Source organism: Mesocricetus auratus, unplaced genomic scaffold, assembly GCF_017639785.1.
Source record: "Mesocricetus auratus isolate SY011 unplaced genomic scaffold, BCM_Maur_2.0 Super-Scaffold_100014, whole genome shotgun sequence".
NCBI lineage: Eukaryota > Metazoa > Chordata > Mammalia > Rodentia > Cricetidae > Mesocricetus > Mesocricetus auratus.
This window is the reverse complement of record NW_024429197.1, coordinates 51,333,708-51,347,351: the sequence shown is the minus strand read 5'-3', so window position 1 is coordinate 51,347,351 and position 13,644 is coordinate 51,333,708. Positions and strand designations below refer to the sequence as shown.

The 13,644-nt window shown below is 41.3% G+C and overlaps 1 protein-coding gene across 3 annotated transcripts in view; it reads right to left on the bottom strand.

Moving 5' to 3' along the window:
* The window catches only part of Slc24a2 (solute carrier family 24 member 2), a 240,248-nt gene that overhangs the window by 98,920 nt on the left and 127,684 nt on the right, over positions 1–13,644 (bottom strand). For all 3 annotated transcript variants that reach the window (XM_040757185.1, XM_040757187.1, XM_040757186.1), the window contains exon 3: positions 1,525–1,563. In XM_040757185.1, coding sequence (XP_040613119.1) covers positions 1,525–1,563 — 39 coding nt within the window. The remainder of the gene's footprint in view (positions 1–1,524; positions 1,564–13,644) is intronic.

Genomic DNA, 13,644 nt, shown 5'->3' with positions numbered 1-13,644 from the left:
TCCTAGAATTCCCTATGTAGACCAGGTTAACCTTGAACTCAAATCTGCCTGCCTCTTCCTCCTGAGTGTTGGAATTAAAGGCATATGCCACCATGCCTGATTTAGATCTTTTTAAAAAATTGAACTGTTGGTCCAAAAACTTGACAAGAAAATTTTCTGTGGTCTGGCAAAATTAAAACCCCATTTTCACTAAGTATTCCAAAATTCTCCATCACAGATATTCCATGAGACTCTATAATTTAACACATTTAGACAGGGTGATGTCTACTAGTATAATTCATCCTCAGAATAACTCATCTTTAGAATACTTACATCAGATGTCAACCCTGTGTAACACAAAATAAATATGGTTCCAAGTTACTGGTCTTATGTCTCTTATTCCATACAATACTTACTAAGTTTCATGGTTCAAAAATTTTGTGGTAAACCTAGAACCTATTGCAAGATTGAAGTATGGGTAAAACCTCAGAATGTAATACAGGGAGAAATCAGTAATGATTTTATTATAATTCATATTTTAGTAAAGCTTCATTCCCAACCTGTCAGAGTTTGCAGGTGAATGAAGGAGAATACTGGTGTCTGAGTGATGAACGACATTTTGAGCACTTCAAAGGAAGCTTGGAGTTTGAGCTGTACCTTGCTCCTGAGTCTAGTGTATCCTCTGGGCGCTCAGTGAATGTCACCCCTTTGCTTTGAGTGTTAATGGAAGGTACGATTACAGGGTCACAAACATTTTCATGGCTATTCCTTTCATCCTTAAAAGCCTGTAACATTTTCAAATGCACTGTGGCATTTAGTTATAGGGGATTCAGATCAGCAAGGTTCAAATTATTCTAGGGGCAAAGGTAGCAGACTGAAATCCAGTGGAAATGTAATAACTGCTTGTTGAACACAAAAAACTCACAAGGTTATTTCCTTGCCATGCAGCACAATATGAAATGTCATGTGTTAATTGGAGAGCAACTGAAAATGTGGTTGTTGTTAGTAATTTGTCACAATAACCACTGCTGCTATGGTTGGTACTCTGGGAGACCACAAGAACTCCATTGTGTGTATCTTCTTTAGACATGAATTATGTCTATGGAAGACACTAAACATTCTTTCAGGCAGTGTTTGATATACTGAATCTTTATATCTCATGCAGCATTTCAAAGGGGGTGTGCATGCAGACACACAGAGAAAACATTTCTCAAGCATTAGATCCCACACTGTCCCCACATATCAGCCAGCATCCCTTGGAATGTAATTTAGACATTTCTCACCCCTTCAACACTTATAAAAGTTCATGTCCAGTGGAAGAAAGAGTTCAAGGTTTTGAAACATAAGACCAGAAATAATTTATGAGTGAATGCCGGAGTTCAATTGTTACTGATTGTAGAACAGAAATATATACCCTCCTCCCTCCAGTAGGTCAAACCACAAGTATTCCAAGGGAGAGGAAGGTTTGCAAGCATGGAGCTCCCTTTCCACCCCTGCCACACACTCTCCACAGGCACAGGAATTGGCAGGGCTACTGCTCCCTACCGGTAAGGCCGGCTCTTCCTTGTCCCCAGCTGTAGATGACTGCATAAGGAAAGGGCAAAAACAAAACACAAAGAAGTAAATAACAAATCCTGCACAGGCTTTACATTTAATAACAGACACCAATATAGAGATGGTTGTTTCTACTTCTGGTATGAGTTAAGTCAAAGTAGGGGTGCTAAGTTAATTTTTGTTTTTATTTTTAGATACGTGATCCATTCTCTTGAAAAGTCAAACTTGAATTTCCAACTCTAACGTTTAGTAATAAAAGGCAGTGAAATCAACTATGGCACAGCTACATAGAGGAATACTATGAAACCATCAAAATACATGAGATGAATACCCATGTACTGAAATCGGAATACATTGAGTGAAAAATATTTTTACAACCATATATGGTCTTGCTTTAACAAAGATAAGCCAGTAATATCTTACTGTATGTAAAGGAAAAGGTTCTGCAAGGATTAGTGTCATGAATGGTTATTGTTTGGTGATGGGATTACAAGGAAATGTCGCTTTTCATGTTTTGGAGGGAGTTTATATCTATTGCCCCACATATGGTAATAAAATAATACCTGAAGAAGTTAGGCCACCAGATTAAAGACCAGGATTACCAAATGGAACCCAGACAACCCATGCCTTTCCCTGTCCCCACCATCTTACAGGTCCTATTCTACAACAGGTGGGAGAAATATTCAATAGAACAGAGGGCAAATGAAGGTCAGGTCATCCACCTGGAAAGAACACAAGACAAAAGGACGCCAGGATTCCATTGGTGTGACCCACCTGGATGGCTTTGCTTCCCCATCTCAAAGAGGACTTCCTTCTTACATAGAGTGGGGGCTTCCATTGGTATGACCCAACTGGATGGCTTTGCTTCACCATCTCAAAGAGGACTTCCTTCTTACATAGAGTGGGGGCTATTCTGGGGCCTTTCTAGGGATGTACAGGTGCTTTGTAAGTGCCACATGCTCCACTGTCATTTTACTCTGACCATGGGTGGTTACAGCAAGAACAAACCAGGACCTCAACCTTCCTCCTCTGGATAACCTCTGGTCCTCCTGATGGAGCCTGAACAGAGATGAATCTGTGGCGAGAATTGTATGTGTGAAGAGGAGGTGCAGTGTGGTCTAAAACATCTTCACCAGTGGCATGCTCGCCAGTTGTAGGTCCCACCGCACACATCATGTAAAGAATGATAGCTTCCCTATTCCACATGCAATGTGTTCCCCTGTGGGAAAGATGGAGAGAATCCTTTGAAATAGAAATGACTGGCTATGTGCCACTTATGACTGGCATGCTCAAAATCCTGGAAAGTAAGAAAACTGAATCCACAATTTGTTGTCATGTGTGATATAACAGGATAATTTTTTATCTTAAAAATATATTTATTTTATGCGTATGGGTGCTTCATATGCAATGTATGTGTATCCTGTGCATGCCTGGTGCCCTCAGACATGGGCGTGGGGTCCCCTGGGCCTGGAGTTATAGACAATTGTGAGTCACAATGTGGGTGCTGGGGTCTGAATGGGGGTCCTCTGGAAGAACGACCAGCACTCTTAACAGCTGAGCCATCTCTCCAGCTCTGTGCAATATAACTTTTAAGACTAATAAATTTGTTACTTAATAAAGTTGATATTAAATATTTCACATCCATTCAATCAAATATTTAATGATCTTTAATTTTGTTGAAATGCCTTTTTGGACTCTGAAATCGATGCAGTGTATGTTCTCTTCTGTCTCCAAACATTGGCGGAGACCCATGTAGAACTTGTGTGTGTCAGACACAGACAGACAAACAGACAAGTTCTGGGTTGGTAGTAATTTCCCAGCACAGCCCGTGTGTTTGCTATAAGCTCTTCTTTGGGGGTTATCTATCTCTTAGTGACTTCTTGAAAAATACTGCAAGAAACTATCTCTGAAGCCCTAGTTGCCAAGAACAAGCTTGGAAATGGATGTGGACCGGAAGTTATCCTTTGATTTCTCTCTCTGCTCTGAAAGGCACCCTGTGAGCCCATTTCTCTAAGGCAGGTGCTTTGTTCTTCCACATCAGACAGCTCAACAAATGGCTCTGCATTCTACAGTGTAACCCTCCAGGGAAATTTTCCAGTACAGCTAGCTTAGCCTTTGGATGTACACGGAGACTAGCTGCCAGAGCACGCCTTTTCAGTTAGCAAATTTATACCTTGTGGCTAAACGGGAAGCAAATAACTATGAGCCAGATTGATTTCCCAGTGATACCACAGAAAATAAAAGAAGAATGAAACCTAGGAAGAACAAAGGCGGGCTTCAGAAAAGAGCAACTATCCTCAACCGAGGGTTTGATTTTTAAAAATGCATGTAACGAAAGTATTAGAGGAATAAAAAAAAACTCAAGCTACATTTTGGTCTGAATGAAAGAACAAAATATTTATCCCACTGACTTCTTCTCTTACAAGCTAGAAGGATCATATAGTAAACAAGCTGAAGGAACACGCCCGGCACACACATTCTGCAGAGAACAGGGTACCGAGAAACATCTGGAGTCTTTACAAGATGTCCTGGTGTTTAACGTCAACAGAAGTTGATGTCATTAGTTTCCTTTCAAGTATGATTTGCAGACATGAATATGCATCAGGTTATAGCACGTAAAGGCAGGTGACACAGACATGGCAGGTGAGTCCATTTGGACTGACCAGCCACTTTTTTTTTGTAGTCTGTTGAGAAGTGTAACTTGACAAAGATCACTTCCCACCCCGTGGTGATGCCTAGTGCTCACCTCTCTGAGGTGCAGTCCTGACAGTGTGTTACTAACTGAGTTTGGAAGTCAGTGGTGAAGGGGCTTTAGTGACTCTGAAAGTGAACAAGTGACAAGGAAACTGTGTATGCTTGTAAGCCATGTGTATAGCCAATGGGTTGACATTGATGTCATGGATTTATTTTCAGGGTGTCAAACACCTGAGAAATTTATTGTCTTGCATGTTAAGTAATACTAATAAGACTTCAATCTTGGTGTTATTACAGTGTGCTTTAAAAATAATCTAAATTTTAACACAGTCCATTATCTCTTGATAATATATCAATGCTATCGATTCTGACTACACTAACTTGAAAGTCCCATTCCTGTGGTCTGGATCCAACCAGGCCAGGGTGTTAGAAAGAATTCTGCAATTCAATTTTGAATTCAATGTAAATGGGCCCTTCCATCATTACTCCAGGTTAGTCGTGTGGTGACTGCATTGGACTTGAGCAACAGGGATCATGTAGTATCTGCTGTCTTTCTTAGAGAAAATGCTACTTGTACATGGGAATTTTGTTAGCTACTTATAACTGTTTTTAAAGTATTCTGTCATCAGATGATAAAACCTATGACATATTTGGGAGAATTATAGAGAGAAATCCCCCACAAGTCTTTAAATTGTCTTTTATCCCCATTTGATCCTGGGAAGTCACTTGCTGGGCAATGGTTTCACTGTATGGTGTAGTTTTGATCTAACTCTGTACACAGCTTTACCATCCCTCTGTTCTTTTCCTGGCTCGGGAAAATGAGGCAAATATTGCATAGTCCAGCTAGCTGCTCTGGATCACACAGTGAGCAATGACTGTGGTTTACTCTGACTCATAATTACCTGCAAATTCTATAACCACATGGGTCACTGTGAAGACTTCATATGCCAACAGACAAGTATGGAAAATGAGAGATGGTTTCCTGAGCCAGAGACTGGGTATAGGACAGAGGAGAGACAGCAGCATTCTGAAGGCTGCAGCAGCAACCATTAACTTCTCTTTCAAACCTTCTACCAAGCCCCATGAAAGCATTCCAAAGACCAGGCAGCAGTATAAATAAAGCACATGTAGACAAACTTAAAGGTATATACATGGTAAAAAATGTGACCCAAGCTCTAGTAACTAAAATGTGAATCTAATATCTAACTGGCCTAATTTTAACATCCCAGGATTGAGAAGGTTGAGTGAGAGGTGACTTGGTTGAATGGCAGTCATTAAAAATGGTGTATCCCTTTTCTATCAATGTACTTTTCTATAATAAAACACATTTAAATTATCTTTCCCAGATAAAGGTAGATATACCTCAAAGCCTACTTGGAAGAGGAGGTAACAGGCACAAAACATCAAACTAAAAAGGAAGGAAAGAAGTTCTACAACCTCTTAGATGGAAACACATCTCCTGGCTCCTCCTTCTACCAAGTACCAGCATATTCCTCAAGACACCAACTGAGGGGAAGTTAAGAAATTGCTTAGCAAAAGAAAAAATAGACAAAAATTCAGATGACTTTGGACCATGTACTCATGTCATACTGTCTGACAATCCTTCAGGAAAGTAAGAATTAAAAGAAAATCCTGGCTGAAGCTGGTAGCCCTGGATGACAGAATATCCCTATCACAGTTCTGTTTTGCAGAGACATCAGATGGGAGAAAGGCTAGAAATGTCCCAAGTAAGAAATGTTATCATAGAAGCTAACATTCTAGAAGCAAAGCCATTTGATCATTTATTTGAATAGGCCATCTCCAGTATCATGAAATATTTGGGGCAGCAGATAGAGTTCTGAAAATAGATAAACCCTGAATGGAGAGGGTGGACAATATATTGCCTGGAGATAGAGAATATAATTTTATTTTTTAGATAATTGTACAAGAGAAGAAATCAAATGAGCTGAGAAGAGGTATCACATGTGATGGGGGAAGTCCTTCTGTGTATATGTTGTTTGACTGGTTGATAAATAAAGCACTGTTGGCCAATAGGGAAGCAAGATAGGTGGGGCTAGGAGTTAAGGAGGATTCTGGGAAATGTAGTCAAGAGTGGAGAGTTGCCATGTGATTCTGGGAAGAAAGGACACATGAGGCTGAGTCCTGGGTAAGATAAGACTTCACAAAAATATATTAGTAATTATGGGTTAATAATTAAGTCAGAGCTAGCCATTAAGAAACCATAGCAAATGGCCAACAGCTTCACAGTTAATACAGTGTCTCATGTGTTATTTGGGGGCTGAGACAGTGGCAGGACCCAGGCAACTTGTGGGAAGAATGAATAGTATATTCATGGAATTCAGGGCCAGTGTTGGTGTTTGTATTTTTTGTTCTGTCTCTTCTCAGCTATATGGCCTTGAGGAAGTGATCTCATTACTCCATTCTTTAGCTCCTTCATCTGTGGTATGGGGATAAGAATATCTGACATATAGTGCTGTTGTGAAAATTAGGTGACATATGTATTTGAAGAATTTCAACAAGACAAGGGATAACAGCTTAAAGTAGTTCAAGGCCACAAATTAGACTTGGAAGTAGAGTGGCTTCTATGGGAAGTAGGCAAGTTCATTGATGAGTGTGGAGGGAGGTGAATTAAGTTGGAATCTAGGCAGGTACATTTAGGCAGCCCTAGCTTATTATCTGTGGAAAGAGACGACACAACAGATTCTATTTTCTTGACTTATCTCCTGACCTAGTCCCTGTATCTTCTGGAAGACACAGCATGGATAAGTGAAGTTAGCAGCTCAGATCTCCTGTGCCCAAGGCTCTCACAGAAGGTGGAAGGCTGAGAGAAGATAGAATGCAGACTTGAACCCAGAGAATCTCAAAACCTGAGTGTTCCATGATTCTTTCCCTTGTAGGATGCTGTTCACACAGGTGGAAAAGGGAGTATGGGACCAGAAAGCTGCAGGCCCATCCTGAATTCAGGCTCATTTGGAGTGCTTTCCTTTTCTGGTTGCATTCTGAGTTAGAGGTTTCCACATTCAAGAAGCCAGTCTGTATACAGATGATTCGTGAGTGTGTCTGGTACAGGCAAGCATGGGGCATGCTGGCTATCTCTCAAAAGTCATGATTTGACTAAGGGGGGAAGTAAAGTCCTTACTTGAAAAGCTTACCATGCAAGAGGGCAGATTGTCATACTAGAAGGTGAGAGGAGGAATGGCTTGTACTCTATTAAGATTGTTAGGAAATGGGTTTCCGCTTTGTAAGCTTATGCTCTCCCTCTCAAGACACATTAAAGCTGTTCTGCAGAAGGATCCTAAGTGTGCCACGTCGTTCTTGCTGGCGAGACGGTAGCGCGGGACATCTGGTGCCGAAACCCGGGAAACTCGAGACCTTATCATCGTCAGCACCATCGGAGACCCCTTGGACTCAAGGAGAACTCAGAACTGCAGGTAACTACGCTCGGAGAGAATGAAGAAAATCCCTTTTGGGTCCCAGAACGACTCACCAGAACCGTTATGGAGCAAAAGGATGGCGAGACATTCCCGTGACAAAGAGGAACAACTTGACATCGATGGCACTAATTGCAATGAATTGGACCTATGAATTTGAGCAGATGGTTCGCGAATTGAGGGTCGCCATTGTTCAGATTAATTCTACCCGCCTTGACCTGTCCTTCATGGAGGGATTGTCTTCGTGGATTTCTTCAGCTGTTTCATATTTCAAAGAATGGGTGGGGGTGGGATTGTTTGGAGCAGTCCTATGCTGCGGAATAGTGTTTATTCTCTGGCTGGTCTGCAAGCTCAGAACCCAAAACAAAAGAGATAAAGTGGTCATAGCACAAGCACTGGCTGCACTCGAGCAAGGGACGTCAACCGATATCTGGGTGACTATGCTTAAGCAATAGGCTGCCGACTGAACAGCTCCTGCACACCAGAAGAGGGCACCAGATCTCATTACAGATGGTTGTGAGCCACCATGTGGTTGCTGGGAATTGAACTCAGGTCCTCTGAAAGAGCAGCCGGTGCTCTTAACCTCTGAGCCATCTCTCCAGCCCCCTTTTTGTTTTAATAGGTAAGACTTAAGTGTGTGGTGTGCTCGCTCCAATACCACGTTTCTTTGTTTGCCTTTTATTATTTTGTGGTAGGTAATCATCAGGATGATATCTCTCTTCCTCATACCTGGCCGCTTCTTCTTCCAAATCATATTCCTCCTCTGGATCTAGATCGTCCCCTTCTGTGTTCTCTCCCCTACTAAGATTTAAAGCTTCCAGTTCCTGCAAAGGGTATAAGCCTTCTCCCCTTTTTTGTTTATCTTCTAATGTCCCTCTTGGGGACTGTAAGGGCTCCCCCTTATCCTTAGATTTACCGGGGGGTTATCTTTCTTAGTTACAACCGGTTTCTTTTTACGTGCACCTAACCTCTCACTACACTTGGTTTCTGATATGCTAGACGGATTGAGAGGAGCCATGATAAAAATAAACACCTGCAGCTTATCTAAAAAAAAAAAAGATTGTTAGGAAATGTAATTTGGGAATGATCAGTAAGGCAAACACTAGAGTAACATCAGGATACAGAGAGACCTGGACTATTATTGACAAACTTATATAATTATGTATGAACAATGTTGCTAACTATTGATTATATACTGTTATCACAAGCATTCTGAACAATTTATGGTCATTGACTCTTGAACATCCACACCTCAGTCTACCTGTCACCTATCCTTTCTTTCTATCGTCCATCCATCCATACATCCTTTTTCTATCCTATTGTATACCATTATCTATCATCTATCAGTTACTATCAACTATTAAGTAAACATAGGCTGCTTTTACTCTTAATAATAATTATTGTTGTATGTGTGCACATGTCACAGCTCATGTGGAGGTATGAAGACAACTTGTGAGAGTCTGTTCTTAGACTTCAACACTGGGAACTGAACTCAAGTGATGAAGCTTGGTGTAAGCATTTTTACCCGATGAACCACCATCTGTGTGACTCCCTCTCTTGAAAGATAAAAATAAATAGAAATCATCCTAATATTTTCTTCTTGCTTACAAAATAGTCATCTTGCACACTCCATTGGCACATCAGCTCTGAGCTTTTAATAGGACTTCTTAGTACCTCTTGCAGAACTGACAAGCTATATTGGGTGCATCTGTATTCAGCTCCTCTACAGAGCCTCCCAAACACTGGAAGTTGTAAGATCTTTGTGGACAGAATTCACCTCTGTGCTTTCCACGATCCCTGACTGTGGCGAATTAAAATACAACCAGGTGGCATGCCTGAGTGGCTCACTCAGGTGGAGCAGGAGCTGTGTGCTTCTGTGTCAGCAAGTGAAGCTCCCCAGCTGCTTGTGACGTCAGTTAAATTAATAGTCATGGTGATTATTTAGGTCTACTTCTTCAATGACTACTTAATCTTTCTTATTAAGTAGGTACACAGAAGACAGTAATCTGTGTTTTACAAACAGAGAGTGAGAGGCAGGGAGGGCCTCAGGCTGTTTCTGTTCTCAGGATATGCAGCACCAGCACCAAGTCATTTAATTTAGGAATTAAGAGTCCATCTACCATTACTATCTTTTGACTCCCCTTAAAAATCCAGATGCTGCTAACTGACTTCATTGTATTGTTCTCGCAACTCTCATAATTGCTAATGAACAATTTTGATATGCCAACTAAACACAGTCTGTTAGTGTTGGTATAAGACATGTACATTGCCATTGATTGGTTAGGAACTCAGAACACATTCATATATTGTCTCCATCACTTTATTTGTTCATCCATTTGCAGCACTGGTGGTGAAACTCAAGGCCTCACACATGGTTGACAAATACTCTACCGCTGAGCCGGACCCCTGCCTTCCTTCTTTTTAGGAAAGAGTGTCAGGCCGGGCGGTGGTGGCACACACCTTTAATCCCAGCACTGGGGAGGCAGAGGCAGGCGCATCTCTGTGAGTTTGAGACCAGCCTGGTCTACAGAGCAAGTTCCAGGACAGCCTCCAAAACAATACAGAGAAACCCTGTCTCAAAAAATCAAAACAAAACAAAAAAGAGTGTCGAAGATTGTGTGTGTGTGTGTAATGCATGTGACGTGTTTGTGTACAGATGTCTACAGATGGTACATGCATGTGATTGTATGACTAGAAGTTCACACAAGACACCTGCTGTCTTCCCATCTCAGTTGTTGAGTCAGGATATCTCACTGAGGGTGGAGATCATCAGGCAGACTACAGACCAGCTGGCCAGTGAGCATCAGGGCTCCTTTTGTTTCCACCTCTGCAATCTCGGTAGACAAGCTACCATAATCATTTTTTTTACATGGATACCGGGGATCCAAACTCAAACTCAGGTCCTTATGTTTGTGCAGCAAGCAGTTCCTTCACTGACTGAACTATCTCCCCAGCCCTGATTTCTTTTTAAGATCCACTAAATGCTAGAGTTGGGTTTTATGCAAATCAGGTACCATTTAGTAAAGATGGGTATTATTTATGGTAAGGCAATACATGCCAAATCTATGTGGAATACCTCACCAAATCTTTAATAAGTGTTATAATCACTTCTATCTCCTTTACTATGTAAAGGTCTTGAGACTGATTGAGGTTGGGTGGTTTATCCAAGGTCACATGGCTAGTGTATGGCAGACCTGGGGTCTGAACTCAGATAGCTGGGATCTGGAGCATTCTAGTGTTGAAAAATAAGAAAGTGGAATTCTCCTTATAGTAACCCATGGGAAGAAAGTAGTAAGCAGCCGAACCCCAAATGCAGTAGAAATATTAAGACTGTTTATGAATTTGGACTTCTAATGAAAACCAGACAAGGACAGTAATTGTTCGGAATTTAAGATGACAGATTCTATTTGTATTGATTAGGTACACATTTGTTTTGTTGGGAACTGTGAGCGAGTACTTGAGAGTAGAGAAAGTATGGGAATTAATTTTCTTGTCATTTGTCCCTTTCAGAATTATAATTTAGTCTCACCCAAACTGCCAGAGTGTTTTAAAAATATCATTTCTGTCTCTTGTGGGTCACGGAGGCACTTTTTATGGCCTTCACAATGTAACAAGTGCCAATGAGTTTCTTCATACATCAAGCTGACTTGTTTCAGAACTCAATATCTGGGCAATAGGTAGGAGGAGGGTGGTCTGGTGGCCTTGCTCACCTTGTGGCCAGGAGCAGATCCTGCTCTGCATGCTGTTTATTTAGAAGCACATGGGGGTCTAATTTTCTTGCCCTTGAAAGACAGATGATCTTTCTTCATCTTGGAAATAAGCTCAGAAAATGAACAAGCAGTCTTAATGTTTGAAGCATCGATGTAGACTCTGACTAGTAAGATGTGAATAAAGACACCTATCCATTTATTTAACAACACCTTGCACTCTTAGTAGTATGTCAGGCTGTCTTCTAGGTTCTAGGAATTTAGGTGTGACCAAAACTGACAAGAGTCTTTGTCCTTGTGGACCTCACACTTATAATTACATGCTATTATAAAATTAAAAAGGAATCAGGTAGTAGTTGCATCATTTAAAATGAAATATATTTATAGATATACCAAGCAGGTTACCTAGGATCTCACCATCATATCTACAATCATATGCTGATTGTAGTACTGGACTTAATATGTTCTCTCATTTGGAGAGATTTTGGTAAAGACAATTAAAATATGAAGAACATGACTGTGTCTACAGAGCCATAAACTAAACGTACAGAAAAATTCAAGGACTGAGAGGAACCAGATACCTAAAGCACCAATACAAGGGAAACTGATAAGAGTTCAAGTGTGACTCAGGTTCTCATACCACAAAGTTCCTTGCTAATCTATTTTTAGAAGCTTCACAGACTGAAGTGTGGGAACAAAAGTCTACAGGGGAAACAATGCAATTTAGTCATTGTATGCATTAAAAGACTTTTCATATGGTCTCTGTGATGTAAAAATCTAGCCTTAGTAATGCAATGTATTTATCCTTTACACCTTGAACTTTCTATCCTGGAAATGCTCGCCCACCCCTGATTCCTGCAGCACCCTGACACAATTCCAGAAGTGCAGAAAAATACAGACACCCTGGACTTGAGGAATTCCCAGGAATCAAACTGATACAATGCAGCACAATTTGAATACCTAATAACATAAGTGTTAATGTAAACGCATTTCAGAGAAAACAATGAAAGACACAAATACCAAGCATCAAGCCTTTTCTGTTGAAAATGTACTGATACTGAAAATTAGGGGCACCTTTTAATCTGCTCCTGGTTGAGGCCAAGAGGCAACTAAAGCCATTCACACCACAGCTGCGAATGAAAGTGGGGACGCAGCCGTGTGCCTGACTCTGCATGCCCTTCCCACAGGGCCTTCCATCTCCTCTCTGGTCTGTTCTGTATTGTCTGTCTCGTCTCTCTTTTCCATCACGATCATCCTTTTGACAGCACACACCATTTTTAGTTTACTTTCTTAGTATGCACTGTAGGGATGCTAGAGGCTCAATAAATGCACACTTAATAAAAGATAAACCACCCAGCCATATGCTCATCATCTATAATGGTGCTGAAGGGAAATGGCTTTCGGTTGTTGATCTGTGTCACTCCCTTTGTGCCTTGGATACTTCTGATGGTCCTGTGCCTCTTGGGCCTCTTCCCTCATCACAGGGATGCTTGCTCTGACTCGGCTGCCATCTTCTCAGTCTTTGGAAAGGCACTGTCTTAAGCCTTCCTTCCTTGACCTTTAGTCAGGATGAGCATTTCATGACACTGTGAAGACTGACTGGATTTGGACTCACTTAGGAGATACACCCCTGGCCACATCTGGAGGGTGCTTCCAGAGAGGTGTAACTAAGGAGGGAAGGTCTACCCTGGATCTGGGTGGCAACATGCCATGGCTGGGGGCCTGGACCAGATAAGAGGGAGTAAAGAGGAAGCCACTGAGTGCCAGCTCTCCTCTCATTCTGCTTCTTGACTGGGTGCAATGTGACCAGCTGCTTCACAATTCTGCTTCCAAGCTCTTTCCTCCACAGTGGGCTGTACCTCCAAACAGCGAGCTCCAGTAAACCCTTCCTCCCTTAAATTGCTTTTTCTGTCAGACATTTGGTCAGAGCAGCAACAACAGCAAAACTAACTAATAAAAATTAATTTAAAAATTAATTCTTAATTGCATAAGTGTGCCATTTTCTTTCTTTCTTTCTTTCTTTCTTTCTTTCTTTCTTTCTTTCTTTCTTTCTTTTTTTTTTTTTTTGAGACAGGGTTTCTCTGTGGCTTTGGAGGATGTCCTGGAACTAGCTCTTGTAGATCAGGTTGGTCTCAAATTCACAGAGAACCCCGTGCCTCTGCCTCCTGGGTGCTGGGATTAAAGGAGTGTGCCACCACTGCCTGGCTCCTAATTGTGCCATTTTCTATGCTCTATTGGAATTGTAGGGTTTCCTAAGCAAGGTTGTCTTATCTCTTATA